Source organism: Podarcis tiliguerta (assembly GCF_965153285.1).
Source record: "Podarcis tiliguerta genome assembly, chromosome: 13".
Classification (NCBI taxonomy): domain Eukaryota; kingdom Metazoa; phylum Chordata; class Lepidosauria; order Squamata; family Lacertidae; genus Podarcis; species Podarcis tiliguerta.
Genome location: NC_139546.1, coordinates 24,907,419 through 24,926,392, shown reverse-complemented (window position 1 = coordinate 24,926,392; position 18,974 = coordinate 24,907,419). Strand labels below are relative to the sequence as shown.

General features: G+C 46.2%; 2 protein-coding genes and 1 long non-coding RNA gene across 5 annotated transcripts in view; 1 reads left to right on the top strand and 2 right to left on the bottom strand.

Moving 5' to 3' along the window:
• Window positions 1–3,372, bottom strand: part of LOC310661921 (uncharacterized protein) — a 47,761-nt gene extending 44,389 nt beyond the window's left edge. For 2 of the 3 annotated variants that reach the window (XM_083408575.1, XM_083408577.1), the window contains exon 1: window positions 2,217–3,372. The gene's annotated coding sequence lies outside the window, so the exon portion shown is untranslated. Of the gene's footprint in view, window positions 1–175; window positions 317–2,216 lie in introns of those variants that run through there. The other variant, XM_083408574.1, reaches the window with a different exon arrangement.
• IGFBP4 (insulin like growth factor binding protein 4) overlaps window positions 1,598–18,974 on the top strand; it is a 38,604-nt gene continuing 21,227 nt past the window's right edge. The window contains exon 1 of the mRNA XM_083408784.1: window positions 1,598–2,090. Within this exon, the coding sequence (XP_083264910.1) occupies window positions 1,742–2,090 (349 nt within the window). The 5' untranslated portion in view covers window positions 1,598–1,741. The remainder of the gene's footprint in view (window positions 2,091–18,974) is intronic.
• LOC310662028 lies at window positions 3,922–18,096 on the bottom strand. The gene is made up of 4 exons (XR_014504206.1): window positions 16,144–18,096; window positions 10,554–10,679; window positions 6,833–9,350; window positions 3,922–4,307 (listed from the first exon to the last, which is right to left on the bottom strand). It is a non-coding gene; the product is annotated as an uncharacterized lncRNA (long non-coding RNA).

Sequence of the window (18,974 nt, the reverse complement as noted above, 5' to 3'; positions counted from 1 at the left end):
TTGGAAGCAGAACATGTTTCGCTTCCTGTTGAGTGTGCTCCATTTGTAAATTGAGTCCCCTGCTGCGATGGGAAAGCAAGCCTTGGTTTAAGAACGCTTTGGTTTAAGAACGAACTTCTGAAACGGATTAAGTTTGTAAACCAAGGTGCCACTGTATTTGCTCCATGGGACCCACCTCTTTTGCCGAATTTCGACTCTTCTCTTCCAGTGGGAAGGCTTTTGTTTGTTTTTTGAACTGTGTATTGCATTGTTGTAACCCACTCTGGGACCTTATGCTGAAGGACAGGCAAAGGACCTTACAGATATATAATGAATAAATGCTTCTTTATGAATACAGAATTGCCTTAGAGCGGCTTCAGACATTCTCGCAAAGGAAGCAAAGCACATGTGTAGTAGATCTGCCCATCTTGTTCCCCATTTTCTGCTAGAATGCAGGAGATGCACAAGGTCCCCATCTGCACACGCCTCATGTGGAAGCAAGGAAAACCAATGGATACTTTATTTGTGAATTCCCTTTTTCTCTTGTCCAGGTAACCTGCAAAAACAGGAATCCATTTTCTGCAGTATCTGGCAATGGCCACTAGCATAGGTGTTATATATAGAGAGAGAGAGCGAGAGAGAGAGAGCCTAGACAAGTTCTTGGAATATACATCTATCAATCACTAGACACCACAGCTGCTAAGAATGGAACTTCCACAGCCAAGTGCAGTATACCTCCGATTCCTGGATGATGGGAATAAACAACAGGAGCTGGCCGTCCCTTTTAGAGCCTGCTTGTGAGCTGGCTACTCTTAAGAAACTAGATCAGGCATAGGCAAACTCGGCCCTCCAGATATTTGGGACTACAATTCCCATCATCCCTGACCACTGGTCCTGTTAGCTAGGGATGATGGGAACTGTAGTCCCAAACATCTGGAGGTTCAGAGATTGCCTATGCCTGGACTAGATGGATCCATCATATCACACAGGCAGTGGTGCTATCGGGACAGGACTTTAGGGCAGGCGTTGAAGGCCCCACTCAGCAGAACGATCAGGAGGTTCCCCAAGCCCAGTGGAAGTGGCCCACCACATTTTAAAATAAGCAAAACAGAACAAATTTAAAACCCCCTTCCTCTTCCCAGAGTCCCATTAAAATCCAAAATCTAAAATTACCTAACCACAACACCGGACCCGGCATGACCATTCTCATGTTCTGAGCCTAATCAATGCAACGCCTGTGTGGCCACAACCTCAGACGAGGCATGCATAATATAATTGTGGCATTATTCTTTCTCTCTCTCCCCCCACCCCCACCCCCCCCAGCCCAGCCTCCCCACCCTCCCTTTTGCAGAGAAACCAAACAGGCACTGGCAAGGCGCACTCGTAACTTACCAAAGTAATAGGAGAAGCATGGCTGGAGGGCTGCTGCTATTTTCCAGTCCCGGCACAGGTTTCCGTCTTTGCAGCAGCTGCAAGCTCTTTGTGCTTCCTTCCTCAGGGCAAATGAGGTCTTTTCTCAGCTGTGGGGCAAGCTGCCTTGGTTGCTGCTGCTGCTGTTCTCCTTTGCCTCTCCCTCCAGCAGGGAGGTGTGGCCAGAGAGTGGTATAAAGTCCAAAGAAAGAGCTTCTCCCCCCTTCAGTACAGAGTCCCCCTTTCTACTGGAGATCAGATTCTCTGCTCTGCCAGCAACACAGTTATTTTTATTTTTGCAATCGCCTGGCCTGTCGGTCCCTTGCTGCCCTGTAACACCTGCCTGCCTGCCATGCACTCGGGGACTGCGCCCATCACTCTGCTGCTCCTGGTACAGGTGGGCTTTTCTGTGAGCCTCGACGCCATCCAGTGCCCGCCATGCTCCGAGGAGAAGCTGGCGCGCTGCAGGGCGCCCACCGGGTGCGAGGAGCTGGTGCAGGAGCCCGGCTGCGGGTGCTGCGCCACTTGCGCCTTGGCCAAAGGAATGCCCTGCGGGGTCTACACGCCGCGCTGCGGCTCTGGGCTGCGGTGCTACCCGCCGCAGGGAGTGGAGAAGCCTCTGCACACACTCATGCACGGCCAAGGGGTCTGCATGGAGCTGGCTGAAGTAGAAGCAATTCAAGAGAGCATGCAGTCCACAGGTAAGAGGGGCATCAGGCTCTCAGCCTGGCAGGCAGGTCTACTGGCTGCACCAGTTGTGGCGACGAGGAAATGCTGTACTATGGTTTGGATGTGGGGAAGGGTGGATTTGTCTGGGGGTACCTTACCTTTGTGGGTAATGGCTTGCGTTCGCAGTCTTGCCAGCTCTGAAAACGGGCACAACCACAGCTATTGGCCAGTACCTGGAAGGAAACTGACGCCACATTGACCATCGCTGCACCCTTGAGCAATGCTAGATTTAACAACTTCACACTCTCTCTTGGGACCCTTCAGAAAGCTTTGTGCTGCATGTCAGGCTCACAATACGCTTCTTGGCTGCCAACTTGTAACACAAAAATAACCTGCGCGCATGTTCAAAACGACAAGTGGCAAAAAAAATACTTGTTGCAGGTCGAGTTTCCAAGGGCTGCAGTTTCCAAGCGCATTGTCCTCTGTGGCAAGGGAAGGGTGCTCACATGTGCGGATAGTGGTGGTGGGGAGATCATCTGCTCTATGGTGAAAGATTTGAACATGTATTTCGTATGTTCTACTGTTAGCGCTGCATGGATCGCGGTAGTCCTTTTCCCATGCGTGAATAGTCGGGGGACAGAATGGGGCTGAAAATAACTGGTATTTCGAGTTCCTTTTGTTTATCTCCAAAGCTCTCTCGGCATAGGTTTTGGCACATGGGAGAAACAGGGCGATTCCAGACAGGAGCTTACTATTACAAACGGGGGGCCTTCAGATATGGCAAATGGGGTGTTGGCAACATGTGGCGGTGGTCCCCCCTCCCCTTTTCGTTTTAACTAACTGGATTGTGCACACTTCAAACGTGAATTGCATAGACGTGATGCTGGTCAAACTTGGGATGGGGAAAGCAAAACAAATATTAATACAGCCTGTCTGCTTATAGCTCAGTCATTAGAACATGAGACTCTTAATCTCAGGGTCCCGGGTTCGAGCCCCATGTTGGGCAAAAGATCCCTCCATTCCTTGTGGTTAGACTAGATGATCCTCAGGATCCCTTCCATCTCTACAATTCTATGATTCTCTGACTACAGCAAGGCATGACTGTTTAAGCAAAGGCTTGCACCTCTCTTGTTTAGTTTTTTCACTGTACGTTTTTAGGTAGTGTTCATTATTTACTAATAAAAATTATTTGAAAATATACAGGGGGGGAAACGCTGACGTTTTGATGCTGACCACAACGCATAGACACTATGGAAAAGCATGCGGGTACAAAGAGCACTGAACCTCACAATATCTAATAGGAGGCTTTTCCAGCCTCCCTAGCCATCCAACCAGCGGTGGAGCTTCATGCTCTGGCACCGGGGGGGCGGAGAGCAGGCAGGGGTGGGGCTGGCGCACGTCCCAGGCGCGTGGCACGCCACCTGCACAGGCGGGGGGTCAGCCACGATGGCACCCCACCAGGATCGCGCTGTCAGGGGAGTGCGCTCCCCCCGCACTCCTCTTCCTCCTCCAGTGCAGTGCATCCACCCCCTCCAGTACTGGACAAGAAGGTGATTTGTCACTTTATTTGGAGTTGTTTCCTAAAGATCTCCTAATGGAGATCAGATGCGCCTGTGTAGATTTCAGTTTCCTTTTTCTTTCAGCTACGAAAGGGAGGCATGCAGGGCAATCTTGTACACATCTAACTCGGACATGCTCAAATTCAGTGGGAACGGGTTCCCAGGTAATTTGCATGTAAAGAGGATTGCAGCCTAAAGTACATAAGGGGTAACTGAGGCTACTGCCTTGGAGCAGCAGGTTGGACCAAATGACTCTTGGGACCATTTCCAACTCTATGATTCTATGTGGGGGGTATTCTTTTTTTTTTAAAAAAAGAAAATCCCAGTGGTTTTTTTAATTGTTTTATTTCCACACAAAATATCTCTACTTCAGTGTTAGCATAAGTCCTTCACGTCTAATTGCCCCACTAACAACTGTTTCAGTGCACTGATCCGATATGCAAACATGCCAATACAAAACCTTTCTTGAGCGTGGGCTGTGCCAAGAAGTTGCACACCACACGCGTCAAGGGCATGTAAATAGTATTCAGCCATGACTGTTCAGTGCCTCTGACCCGGAATGTCTTGGAGTGCTAGTGTCAATCAGGACCACCTCTTTCTGCCGCATAGAGCCACATCCTTAAAGAGAGAAAGAATGGAAGGTCGATCTTGGAGATAAAGTGACGAATGATGTTTTTTCTTCCTTTGAAACTGGGAGGAAAGAAATTTCAGTGAAGAAACTTGGTTTGTATTCCCTCTTTGCCACCCCATAACTCCCATACCCCCCATTCTTTTTGAGAAGCAATGCACAAACCTTCGAGATGCACAAAGAATAGTGTTAGAAGCCATGTGAGTGATATCTAAATGTTTCACTATTGTGCAATCATGCTGCAGAAAAAACATAACCAGTGCACATACTGGTACAGAAAGGTGTACCCACACCTACATACAGGGGTGCCAAGTTGCATAAAATATTTTTTTGGGGGGTGCAAGTAAGCCCCACCTTCATAATCAATCACATGATGCGGTGCATGCACACCATTTGAATGGCAATGCCCACCAAATATTTTAGAGGGGAGTTGAAGACCCCTCGGCTCCTATGAGTTGGTTCCTATGCCTGTGTACGCCCAGAAAGTTTTAAAAAACACTTTGGAGGGGGGTGGGAAGAGAGGAGAGCCAATAGAGGTGAAGCCTGACTATGCACCAACTGGAGTGGACAGGGCATGGTGGTGAGATGTTTGGGGTGGAGAAGGCACTGAAAGGATGTGATTCATTCTCTGCTGTGCAAGGCACATTGTGATTGCAGCATCCAGCAAATACTGGGAAATAAGAGACTGGTTAGTGCTGGAAGGCTCCTGTCTAGAAGCAACCATTGGCTGGTGTTCTAAGAACGTATATGGCTGCAAGTGACAGGTTCTGCAACGAGTGCCCTGGCCCAATCCACCTGGTCAGCTCTTCTGCCTTTATGAGCAGCCAGAAGCTTGACAGGCAGCCACTGGCAAGTGATACTTCCTCAGCATAGAGAGGCAGAATATCATCTCCTAATTGCGACTGATCCATCCGCTAAAAGGCACAGCTACGGGGCTGACATGAGAGTCAGTTGGCAACCTTGGATTATTTAATGGGCTTTAAATGTGCGACATTTAATGTACGCGGGTGGCATTGTGGTCTAAACCACAGAGTCTAGGGCTTGCCGATCAGAAGGTTGGCAGTTCAAATCCCCGCAACGGGCTGAGGTCCCGTTGCTCGGTCCCAGTTTCTCCCAACCTAGCAGTTTGAAAGCATGCCAGTGCAAGTAGATAAATAGGTACCACTCCAGCGGGAAGGTAAACGGCATTTCTGTGCACTGTTCTGGTTCGCCAGAAGCGGCTTAGTCATGCTGGCCACATGACACGGAAGCTGTACGCCAGCTCCTTTGGCCAGTAAAGCAAGAGGAGAGCAGCAACCCGAGTCGTCCGCAACTGGACCTAACGGTCAGGGGTACCTTTACCTTTAAATGTGCTACATTTTCAGTGACATACAAAGAGATACCATACTAAGGGATCTCGTGTACCCTTGGAGTGCTGTGTCCAGTTCTGGGCACCACAGTTTAAGAAGGCTATTGACAAGATAGAACGCGTGCAGAGGAGAGTGACCAAGGTGGAAACCAAGCCTTATGAGGAACGGTTGAGGGAGTTGGGTATGTTTAGCCTGGGAAAGAGGAGACTTTCTTCAAATACCTGTTGCACGGAAGATGGCACAAGCTTGTTTTCCGCTGCCCCAGAGGGTAGGACCCAAACCAATAGATTCAAATTACACGAAAGGAGTGTCTGACTAAACACTTTCTGACAGAGCTGTTAGACAGTCGAATGGGCTACCTTGGAAGGTGGTGGACTCTCCTTCATTGGAGGTTTCTAAACAGAGAGCAGGTGGACATCAGTAATTCCTTCAAGGGGTGGACAATGACCTTTCAGTTCTTTCCCAACTCTACAGTTCTATGCTTCTGTGTGTTTTTCAAAAACCCACAGTGTTTCTATTAAAAAAATCACCATGCAAAATGTTGGAACACAGGGGGTACCAACTTGAATAAAATACTGCGGGTCCCAGGTAAGCCCCACACTGCATAATCAATCACAAGGTAAAGGTAAAGGACCCCAGGATGGTTAAATTCAGTCAAAGGCGACTATGGGATGCACCGCTCATCTCGCTTTCAGGTCGAGGGAGCCGGCGTTTGTCCACAGACAGCTTTCCAGGTCATGTGGCCAGCATGACTAAACAGCTTCTGGCACAAGAGAACACTGTGATGGAAACCAGAGCATACGGAAACACTTTTAAACTTCCCGCCACAGTGGTACCTATTTATCTACTTGCGCTGGCGTGCTTTTGAACTGCTAGGTTGGCAGGAGCTTGGACCAAGCAACAGGAGCTCACCCCATCACTGGGATTTGAACCGCCGACCTTCTGAATGGCAAGCCCAGGAGGCGCAGTGGTTTAGACCACAGAGCCACCTGTGTCCCTCTAGTCACAAGACCACACACACACATTTGAATGGCAATTCCCATCAACTTTGGGGGTCTCGGGGGGGTGGTGGCAAAGGGGCCTCGACCCTAGGAGTTGGCTCCAATGTCTGAACTTCAATTTCTGTAAGCTAGCTGCTGGAAATCTATGCTGTACAGATATCCCTGCCCTTTGGCCCAACACATATAAGCAAATAAGAAGCTTGACTGGGGTGGGGGGCCAGAATGCAGACCACCTACCTGCCTCTGGGCCTGCAAATACCAGATCCATTAACTCCTTCCATCTTGTCCGGTTCTCTGCTGTGCTTTCAGTCTTGAAATCCACAGGTGGCAGGTTTGTTGTGTTGCTCTGTGTGAAGGCCACGGTCCAACAGACTTCTGACACCATGTGTTGTCGTCTCCTGCATGAACTCTCCACAAGCTGAGTTAATGCAAATTCAAACTTTATTCTTGATGCGGCTTGGGAGCCTGCACCCAGCAGTAACTAACTCAGCCAGGCCACACCTCTGAGTCAGCTGCTCTCCAGGAACTGGCTTCCTGGGTCATAGCGGTTTCTTTTTAAGGGGCCACATACTAGATGTTTAATTGATAATGCATATATCCCACTCAGAACATTCCTTTTTTAAAATCACTGTTGGCAAACTGGCTCTCTAGTTAAGTTTTTGTTTTAGTTTTAACTTGCCATGGACATAGAACTAGTTATAAAGCACAGTTTGGCAGCGGAGGAAGTGTTCAGTTGTGTGCCTTGCAAATGGAGGAGAATATGCATGACCGTCTAGCTCCTCTCAAAATACAGTTAAGCTCAGATCCTCCAAGAGTTTCTATTTTCCAGGGACTTTCCTGATTTAAAGAAGCCATCCTGGTTTCTTATTTGATCCCTGAATGTCCCACTTTGCGCCTTAAAGGTAAAGGTCCAGTCATGACTGACTCTGGGGTTGTGGCGCTCTTTTCACTTTATTGGCCGAGGCAGCTGGGGTACAGCTTCCGGGTCATGTGGCCAGCATGACTAAGCTGCTTCTGGCAAACCAGAGCAGCGCACGGAAATGCCATTTACCTTCCCGCCAGAGCGGTACCTATTTATCTACTTGCACTTTGACGTGCTTTCGAACTGCTAGGTTGGCAGGAGCAGGGACCGAGCAACGGGAGCTCACCCCATCGCGGGGATTTGAACCACCGACCTTCTAATCGACAGGTCCTAGGCTCTGTGGTTTAACCCACAGTGCCACCCGCACCCCTCCTTTGCGCCTTAGGATGTCCCTATTTTCTTTGTAGCATTGTTGGACAGTATGGAGTTATCCAACCCCCGAGCCATCTGAAGGCAATCCTGTATAGGGAAGTTTTTTTTTAAAAAGGTTTTATTGTCTTTTTATATATGTTGGAAGCTGCACAGAGTGGCTGGGGCAACCCAGTAAGATATGTGTGGTATAAATGGTAAAGTTATCATTACGGAATGGGAGGCTGTCCCTATTTTCATCGGAGAAATGTTGGAGGGTATGTAAGCTTAGACTCTGGCTGTGCACCACTGATGGACACATACACACAAGTGGCAAAAAAATAATAAAACTTAGTAGGCTAATGGGAAGTCAGACGAAATTGTCTGTATGCTGTAATTGCAGTGCACCTTACATACCACAGAATGAATGGCATTCATTTCAGGGTCGTTCTCACCATGTCCTGTCCACACCAGTGGGTGGGAATGCCAAAGTCTCCCCCATCCCCAAATGACCACCTCCTTTCCAACCCCTTTTATTCATTTATTTAGCCAAGTGCATAAAGCTGAAGTTAAATGCACGTAAGTTGAGGCCTTCCTGTATTTAACATCTTGAGCTCCTTGGAAAACCACCTTGAGTTCAACCTTGTTGTTGGAAAAGTGAAATGCAAATACCGAACTAAATCAAGATCGGAACTCGTGGCCCCTTCCCAACTCTACCATTCTAAGTATAAATCAAAAAGCAGACCATGGCAATGATGAGAGTCCTTGTTTGAAAGGCAGATTTGTATATGAGCCTTTGGGTGGGAAATGCAACTTATTCCCTATGTGTGGCCTGGGGATCAAGTAACTGAGATCACTTTCCCCTGGTGTAAGGGTCATCCATTATCAATCAGGATGCAAGGAGATTAGGGAGGGATTGACAACAGGAGGTTGCTAGATGCTCCTACTGCCTGCATTTTATCAAGGTCACTCCATATTTCCTGGTACTTGTCCCTGGCAAATTGCTGTCTCTCTGTTATGCCTTGGGGGAAGGGATACCCTTAAAAGAACAGGCTGATAGAGTGCTCACATATACACTATCTTGGTTTCTGCCAACACACCCTAGAGTGTTAAGGTTGCTGAATGTGTTTTGATTCTGCGGTGAGTACCATCCAGTCCATGGCAGGGTGGAACATTATATTAAACTTCAAGCTCTCGCAGCTCCAACCCCAGCCCCAGCCTTGACCCCATGGCCAGCTTATTAACACAAACTGCTTCAGATGCAGCGGATAACATACCTTTCCAAGTGTCCCGATTTTCCAGGGACCGGTCCAGAATTATGAAAGCCATCGCGGCTTCTGGTTTGATTCTAAAATGTCCCCATTTCCCCCACCAATGCTGTCGCTGTTGAGCTTAGGAAGGAGGATGAGCCGGCCCTTGTCCTGAGTGGCAGCAAGGGAGCATCCCATGGCCTCTCCATGGCCACTGCTGATGGCCTCCTCCCTTGGGCAGCTTGCAGTGGATATGGCTGCTGCCACCAAGGCCCAGCTCTGCATGATGCGCCGGCTCTGAGATGCAAACAGAGGGTAGGGTGTGAAGAAAGGGGGAGAGGAGTGGAGCACAAGGAAACTTGAATTATTATTTTTAATGCTTTGCATCTAATCTTACCCCTTTCTAAAATGTATTTATGGTGTGTGTTTTTCTTTTGGTAAATCTATGAATAATAAAATAAGGGGTTTCCTCAGGACAGTGGAAGGCATGTGTGCTCGGTCCCATTTATGTAATGCTAGTAGCATTCACCCTTCTTCTGATAGGAAATTCTTGGCAGGGGGACAGCAAAAATGGGGGGGGGGGCGGGCGGTTGAGGAGGGTCAGTTGTGGAGTGGGGGAGTGAGAGATGTCCCTATTTTCATTTGAGGAATGTTGGAGGGTATGGGCTATTGTAGATTCAGGGCGCTTCCAGGCTTTCACTCTTGGGGGTGGGACCTACCAACAAATTCAGGCTCTGTCATGATAGCTGATGGTGAAGTCTTGCTCAGCAAACCCATTTCCCTCAGCGATCAGACTTTTGCCAAAAGGCAAATGATGGGGAAATGCCCTTGGCTAGCACTTGCTTTGACACGACGTCATCTAACCGCCCTCCTTGCAAAACAGATCGCGATAAATACTCGGTAAACAGGTGGTTTGGAAGCACTCTCAGGGTAAAATAAATAGCACAGCATACGGGAAGCAGAAAAGGCTTTCATCCGAACTGCTGGTGATTTGTGCGGTCTCTCGGGCACTGATTCTTGGTGTGAGGCTGTGTACCCTTTACTCTGCATCTGGCATGCTCCCAACCACAGTTTTGCACATTAGCCACACTCCACACCCATCCTGTCACTTCTTCAGGAAATGCCGCCTTTTGATGCATTCCCACCTCAAACCGGCTTCAAACCGAATTGAGAATTGAGCCACCTTGCTGTGTTTAAGCCAGCAATGTGTGCACAGCAGTTTTAGTTACAAATACACAGGAGGCGCTCTGTGTTCATTTGTGAAATATGAGGGTGAGGGTTACCACTTTCTGGGGTGTGTACCTATGCCTCAGAGGCAGCCCAAGATACTAGGCAGTGTGAGGCAAGAGACAAGGTGGTGCCACTAACCATCCCTATTCCTCGTACAGATGCCAGCCACTTGAATTTGAATTCCAGCACTGGCAACACAACAACATCCTCTATCCACTTGAGGACAATAGGCTACCTCAGGGGACAAAGGGCAGACCACACGACACACATCTCTCTTCTCCAAAGCCTTGCTACTGCCACTCTGCTCTGCAGCATCAGCCAACCACAGTGGCTGCTTCATTCTGCTTTATGGGAGAGCTGGTCCTGTTGGTATGCTTCTAGCAACAGCCTGAACCTGCAGATATATATCCTGAAGATACACACACACATATATATGCACAGACCTAAACAGTGTAGAAGGCATCGCTTGCAAAATTTCTGTCCTGAATCTCCCAACATATAGTTTCATTGGATGTAATTAGTTAAAGAACTTAAATGTCTACATCAGGATCCTGGATTAATTTGAGCCTAGAGAGGTGGAGTCAGGGCTGGCCCAATACATCTTGCTGCCCGAGGCGGACAAAATGGCGCCTCCCATTCCATGTAGTAGAGAAGTAGTTTGGAGCAGCAATTGATTCTTATCAACACTGGTGATAGGATAGCACACCTGAGGGAAGGGGGCTCACTTAGGGGGCTGTGTGTAACATAGAGAATTCTCCTTCAACATCTCATTGCCCTTCCCTCCATATCTGCTACCCAAGGCAGCTGCCCCACTCTGCCTAACAGTAGGGCCAGTCTCGTGTGGAATGTAGGGATGGATAGAACTGTCAATTTCGGTTCTCTCTCTCTCTCTCTCTCTCTCTCTCTCTCTCCTCTCTCTCTCTCTCTCTCTCTCTCATTTTTCCAGTATTGAATTCAGTTATCCACACTTCTGCAGCAATTTTTGATTTATAAAAAAAACCATCACGAAAATTTGTCAACATATTAGTGTGAACTTTACCTAATAAACAGGTTTTGTATGCAGTTTTCAATAAGGTACACACTTTTGCAAGGACTTTCCCCCATGTAACACATTTTCTATGTATGAATTTTATCTGCACTTCCGCCTAATACAAACCATTTCTATAAGCAATGTTTGGTTGGAGAACTGCACTGCAAAATTCAGAGAAGGGTGAATTTTGAAGGATTCCTGTGTTTTGGTTCACATATTGTTTCGCAAAGTGTGAATTAGGTAGGTTTACCTTGGGCATCATTGAGGTCATACTATTTCAGGCGCATGCTGGGATTCCAGCAATGTTCTCCTCCATTGCAACTCTAGTTTGAGAGCCTTTCTCTCACTTCAGCGTACTTTTGTGGTACCTTTGCTTCTAGATTGAAATACTGAAGAGCTTCAAACTCTTCAGGGCATCTAATGATCCTAAAAGATTTAAACCAGAGGGCTGGACCCAGAAGTGGCCAAACCACCACGGGTCATTTCAACAGTCAGAACTGACTAGGGAATATGCCTCCCTAATGCGGTAGTTAACTGAAGACGGAAGAAAAGGATGTGATCTTGTACATCAGTGGATCTTCCCATGATTTAAAATACATATTTAACCCTCCTCTTCTGTCTTCTACCTTCCATGTTTCCCTTATGTATCTTCGCTTGCCGCACCATTCAGAAATATGTTGACTGGCTCATTTACTTAAGGCATCTGAATTGTTTTAATAAAATAAAAAACCGCCCATTCCTAGCCAGGACTTCTGCATCTTTTAAGAGCAGGATGACAAGCAGAGTTCAAGAGGTGACATTTCCCATCACTTCATTTCCATCAGGGAAAAACATCTTCTTAAAGGCATGCAATTATTTAAGACTGACCAAGAATGCTTCCTGGTATTGTTCTCTAGACAGGGGGAAACCTAACATTGCATTGACAGCACACCTAGAGACTGCAACTGGGATTTTTAAATGAAAAAATTAAATTAATGTTCACCAATGTACAAGCTTATGAACCCTACTGAAATTAGAATTACTTCTGAGTTAATAAGTTTTGTATTGGAGTATTAGTGTGACCTCCTGATGATTTATGTTGTCTCCTTTTTGCTTCCACTGATGGCTTTTAATGTGTGTCCCGGTGAACTGAGGATGCATGATGGGGGGGGGGGGGAACCTCATGACCATTTTGTGCTAGATTCAGCCCCTCTTACTTACTAACACACATTACACCACATAAAAAGAAATGTGCTGTTTGCCTCTGAATCTTTACTGGCAACTGGCCAGAGGGCTGCAAGTCTTCTACACAACCCCAATCATTCAACGCAATAAATCAACTTCTTCCTTTGAGAAAAAATATATAACTGAAATGGCTGCCATTAAGTACCCTTGAGTGTGGAAATGTGTGATCAAGGGCTTTCAAAAAGTCTTCATGGATTAAGGATCCAGGGAGTTGAAAACATACAGGTGAGTGCAGAAGTTAGCATCCTGAGAATCGATTTTCGGTTTTGCAAAACTGTTTCTAGTTGCTCAGAGTCTTGAACGTATTTGGGCAATGCCTGGTGGCATCACAGAAATGGGGGCGGTTTCTGGATGCGATTTCTGCTAGTCTAGGCATGGGGCTTCAGAACCACGCCAAGCTCCACACCAGATGGTAGGATAAGAAATGCACGGACATTTGCTTAGCTAACACACTTCGTGCAAGTCACAAATATAGGGTCAGTTTGGCACAGGTTTGCCTTGTCAAAGATGCCATCTTGCTCAAATAATTTGGCCTTGCACCTGAAATCACTGCATCTTAAAAGATGCAGAAGTCCTGGCTAGGAATAGGGGATTTTCTTCTTCTTATAATGCAGGCATTGTGAAGGCCTCTGCTGGTTCTTTCCCCCATGACTTTTCTTCATGGCACTGTTTTCCCCATGCTGGATAGTGTGTGGGCACATATCTTCCTGATGTTTGGCTCAAAGAGAGCAGAAGCCCAGCTGCTTCTCAGACTTGAGTTATCATGAAGGTTTTGTTTGGTTCGAATCATGGCATCCCAAAGGATGCAACCCTGGAAATCGCAGCAGGAAACTGGCTTCCCTGCCTCCAGTGGAAACTGGGAAGACAAGGCATCCAGGAAACAGCTGAGGCATCATAGGACCACACTTTTTGAGAGTGAAGGCTGCGGAAAGGCTTCCTCCATCAGCGGACAGGAAAAACTTTCCCATCACTTGTTGGGATTGAGAAGTGACCTCGACTGCACATTGTGGTAAGTCAAAGTGGCTTACCATGAACGAGCAACTGCGCTCATGCATGTGCACCTGCCATGCGTCTCATTTCCCTAAGCTGAAAACAAGCCAGTGTTGTCTTAGCATTGTGTGCAAATCATTACTTGTGATTTCTTGCCAAACAAATGACAAGAGCTAAGAGCAAACCTTGATTTTGTTCATTTTAACTGATTTGACTGCCAGTTTTACCTATTTCTTTTGCGCTAAGTGTTGCATTAATATTATCTTCTAATTTAAAATAATAACAAATCAATAAAAATAATAACATAGAACAATAAATAAAGTTATGTGCTTGCTTCCCTTCCAGTTTGTCCTCTAAACTGAGTAATGTAACGTGCTTAAGATGTAAGGTCTAATTAAGATATGCAAACTGGATAATATTATTATTTTTATTTAAAAAAACATTTTGAGGTGAGGTGAGCAGGACTGTACACAGTATTCTAAATGTGGTTGCACCATAGATTGATATGTCAGTTTTATTTTCAAATCATTGTAATGATCTGAGGAGAAATCAAGGTACCCTGGTTTCTCTTTAGATCGCATAAATCTTTTGCCTTCTACTAAAGATTTCTGTGGAGAAATCATTGTATCAGGGTTGGCAGCTACCATAATTTCTCTCTCTCTCTCTCTCTCTCTCTCTCTCTCTCTCTCTCTCTCCTTCCTTCCTTGATAGATACATACATATGTGAGGGGATAGGTCTATTGGTGGCTTCTACCTTTGAGAGCCAGAAGATTGTATTCTAAAGTCTAACAACAAGAGAGATTTGCAGACGTTTCCTGTGATGAACATCCCTAGGATGTCCGGCAGCCACACAAGACAGTATGCTGATCTAGAACGCCATGCCTGAACTTTACATGAATGGGTGGAATTCTCCTGGACCAAACTGCTGATTTCTTACTTGTATTTTCTACCCAGCAGACACTGCTGGGTGAGTGGGTTAATGTGTAGCCCAGAGAGTAAACATTTTTGCCTGGTGTGTCTCCTCACTACCAGGAACAGAATCTCCTGAAATTGTTATTTTTGGCTCTGTCCTTTGTAGGGTGACAAAGGGTAATCGATGCCCTTGGCAGTGGTGGTGAGGAAGGAGGCAGAGATAGGAAAGGAGGAGGGTGCTGGGGGAGGGAAGGAGCAAAGGTGGTTTAAAGGCAGAAGTTGGCAAGAGGGTTGTTTTTCTAGGAATTTTTTTTAAAGGCCCGTGTTTTGGGAAGAAGGTTCTTTGTCTACCTGTTGCTGACCCGAGTCTGATGTAAAGGGAAAAGTACTTTGTGTCACTTTCTTTGGCAGTAAGCTAAGGGAACCAATTAAGATTAAAAACATGCCTTTAAATGAGTATTGGTGATGGTGACGAAGACATTGACGAAGAAGAAATTGACGGATGGGACAAAACACAATCTCCGCCTCATACCTGGGAATTTGGTTGCTAGGCAACAGAAAAGCTACAATGCTTCTCTCCTCATCTTATGGTTTGCTAAGTAAAAAAAAAATAAGAAAAGGAAGCCCCAGGATGCAGTGCTCCATTCATTTTAGTTGCCAGGCAACAGAGTCTACAGCTAACTGTGTCCCCCTCTTGTGGTGGTTATTAACCATTGTAAGTATTATCAGGTATTAGGGTTGCTTCTTTAATGCAGGGCTGAGGAACCACCGGCCTTCCAGATGATAAAACTCACGCTTACCTCAGCTCCAACCATTATGGTCAATGACATGGGATGATGGGAACTGTAGTCCAGCAAGATTTAGAGGGCTGCAGGTTTCCACCCTTGATGTAGTAGAAGGCACTGAATTTTGTCTTTTTCATGGTGTGGAAACCTGCATTACCAATTTGGTTCTGTTCTTTTTCACAAATACTGTCTCTCTACCTCCCCAAATATGTTTTAATTTCCCTTTGTCCTTCCCCCTCAATCAGGCATGGTCTCCCTTGCTGGCTTTGATGAAACAGCTGCTGACTTGTTCTGGATTGACTTTCTCTCTACTCTGCCTCCACTTTCATAATCAAAGGCTGAGGCCTTTCTGTTTTCCCAGTGAATATTAGCCAAATCTGCCCAGGCCAAAATGTGATGAATTATTATTATTATTATTGATGATGATGATTATGATAATAATAATAATAATAAGGCTTTAAAAACAACAACAAACTACTAGATAACTAATGAAGGGCAGGTGTGCTGATGCTGATTAGCCATCCAAACCAGATGGACAGTCTACTAGCAAGGAGTCTACCACTCAAGCAGCGGTTGTTTAGGGAGATGATTCTGGGTGGGGTCAGTGGCGTAGCGTGGGTTGTCAGCACCCGGGGCAAGGCAAGTAATTTGCACCCCCTAACCCGTGGATTTGCGCACCCTAACCCTAACCCCCAGATGTTGCGCCTGGTGCGGCCGGCCCCCCCTGCACCCCCCACGCTACGCCACTGGGTGGGGTGGCTGTATAAATGTAGCCATAAATGTCATCTGAGGTTGGCCATGGGATTTTTTGCATTGTCACAGAAGAAACTTGAGTATGACGTTCAGATTTTCTGCTGACACTGCAAAAGGCCACGTGTGCACCTTTTGGAATGTGCAAAGACAACTGAGCCGCTTACCAGCAGTATGTCTCCGACAGGAATGGCCCACCATTTGAGATGTTGCACGTCTGATAGTTGTTGAGAGAATTTCATGCGGTGCCAGTTTGACATGTCGCAATGCTGCCAGGGTTTGAAAATACGTTTTTGCCAATTCCCTCCTTCTAAAATACACGATTCCTTTTGCTGAAAAGTTGGTCATCTCTACACTGCCACATTCTAGAGATTAATTAGCAGAGTGTAGATAGCTTCCTGCTTGGGAACCACACTTTGCAGACCCTCCAAGTGTCCCTATTTTCCAGGGACGTCCGTGATTTAGAGAAGCCGTCCCAGTTTCTGATTTGATCCCGGAATGTCCCATTTTTCCTTAGGACGTCCCAATTTTCATTGGAGAAATGTTGGAGGGCATGACTTTGGTATTTTATTAGAAAGCAGAATCTTGAGTTTCTGAAACTCAGCATGGAAAAACCATGCTAAAGGCAGCATCTTCATGTGGCCCTCCTCCTGTCTTTGCTGGTAAAGAAGCATGCAAATTTGCAAATTCCAAAGAGGCCTCATTCATAGCATTGCCAACTTTGTTTTGTTGCTGACAAGGGCTTCTGTGCCTGTAATGAGAAGCAAACCATTAGCTGGTGCAGCTTTGCCCCCTCAAGTGCATCTGCATGCCGGGAGAAATTTCATTTGGTGAATTTACATTTTCCACCTGTTAAAGGCAAAAGAGCTGTGTGAGGGGAGGAAAGGCGGCAACACTAATTATTCAGACAATAAATGGCAAAGCAGTATATTCTGTTACAGCAGTTAAAAAAATGGCGAGCCACTGATAACTGGAGTGCAGAGTACTGGGCTTGACAGACATATGGCATGATTTGGTGTCAGCCACCTTCACGCAATATGTATTTATATGAAGGGAAAAGGCCCTGTTATAAATATGAAGTATTTTGGCTTTTTAAAAATTGTCCTATGTAACTTGGTGACTCCATATCCGGAAGACTTTTCTGAAACCACTAGACTTTATACTTTTGGTCTATGAGGATTAAAATAAGGGACACACACACACACACTCTAGTGAGTAGTTCTTTTTAAGCTCATACCTACATCCCACCTAGGCAGAATGGTTCTGTGACGCCAAGCCAGAAAATTGTTATTTCTGCTCTTGAATCCAAATAACCCTGCTTAAGGAATTGGGATGTGAGACTGCTGACTTTTGCCGCATGAGGAACACTGACAAATTGGGAATCGGGCCTTTTTCATGGTGCAGTCTAGGAAATTAGGGCCAGCTTTTGCTTCCAGATCTGCATCTGTGATCAAATTTCCTTTCTCAATTGTGGCCAATTCCTCCCTCCCTCCCTCCCTCCCTCCCTCCCTCCTCCTCCTTTCCACGTCCCAGTGACCTTATTTTAAAAAGGTTCTGTTTGTATCTGGCTTCATTCAAAATGTTTTTATTTGCTCCCATTTAAATTCAACACTCTTTGAGATCGAGAGAGAAAGGGAGAAACTTCAATTTTTGCAGAACAGGCCAAGACCACTTCCTCTGCCCCAAGCAGTTTCCGTAATGGGCACCAGAAACGCAAACATTTCTGCATGTTACGTAGTTTGGTCAGGCTGGGGTTTGGGGGGATGCATTTGAAGCTTATCCCACAATCCCACAAGGTATGTAGCCACTCTTTTTAACCTACCCACTATTTCTGCAGCCTGACAAGTTTTGTAGTGTAAAAGAAGCTCAGCAACAAGTTAAACTCAGGCTAACTTCTAAGGCTAACTTCTGTCCTCCAGCATGTCAAAAGCCACCACATGGATTTAACCAGGCCTGGAGTTGTTTCAGCTGCTAAGGCAGATCCTCCAAGTATTCCTATTTTTCAGGGATAGCCCCAGATTTACAGAAGCTGTCCCAGTTTCTGATTTGATCCTGGAATGTCCTGCTTTTCCTCAGAACGCCCCTATTTTCATTGGATAAATGTTGGAGGGGACACTGTGGCTTCCCTGAAAGGCCCCTGGTAATAGTCGTATACAGTTAGTGAGAAACCCTTAGCCTGGCTTTCGGAACTATAATTCCCAGGTGTGTCTAGGCAGAAGGATGTAAAAAGGAAAGGCAGCGTGCTGGTCCAAAAAACTCCAAAATCCACAGCTAGGAAACAGCCTTTTTTAGAACCAACCAAAAATGCCGCAAAATACTGAGGGAGCTTTCATGTTTCAGAAGGAGGGAGGGACCTTTAGATCATTTGACATTTGCAAGCGTAGGCCTTGACAGGCCTCTTGGCTGGTATTCTGGAGGGCAGCCCTTCTTTTGAAGATTCCTTTCCATGGGAAACAATGAACAGAAGGGGGAGGGCAGGCTGAGAAAGGAAACAGCAAAAGAAATTTTACTAGCTACTGGTACCAGACTTTAACCCTGAGGGGAAGCGGGCTGCAGCAGGGCAGTCCTGTACATCTTTCAGTGCATCTCAGGACAGGGAAATTAATTTACAACAGACATGGCCATCATTTCAGTTTCACCTCACATTATCTCTTCAGCAATGACTACTTCTCTAAGAAAAGCCACAGCTTCAAACAAGACTTTGAAAGGATTGAAAGTGACATTCAGTGATTGGGTAGTTACAGAAAGTGGTTACTGTTGCATTGTAGTGGAGCTCTATATAAGCAGGCTTGCTGAACCCTTCAGTTCTGTTCTGGCCTGTGAATAAACAAGAGCTGTTTGAAGAATTGCTGTGTCGTCTGATATGTTCACCCACAACTTAACAGTTATAGCGTTCCATCTAGCTTAGTATTGTTTACACTGACAGGCAGCAGCTCTCCAGGGTTTCCCAGCCCCACCCAGAGATGCCAGGGATCATTCTGCATGCAAAGCTGATGCT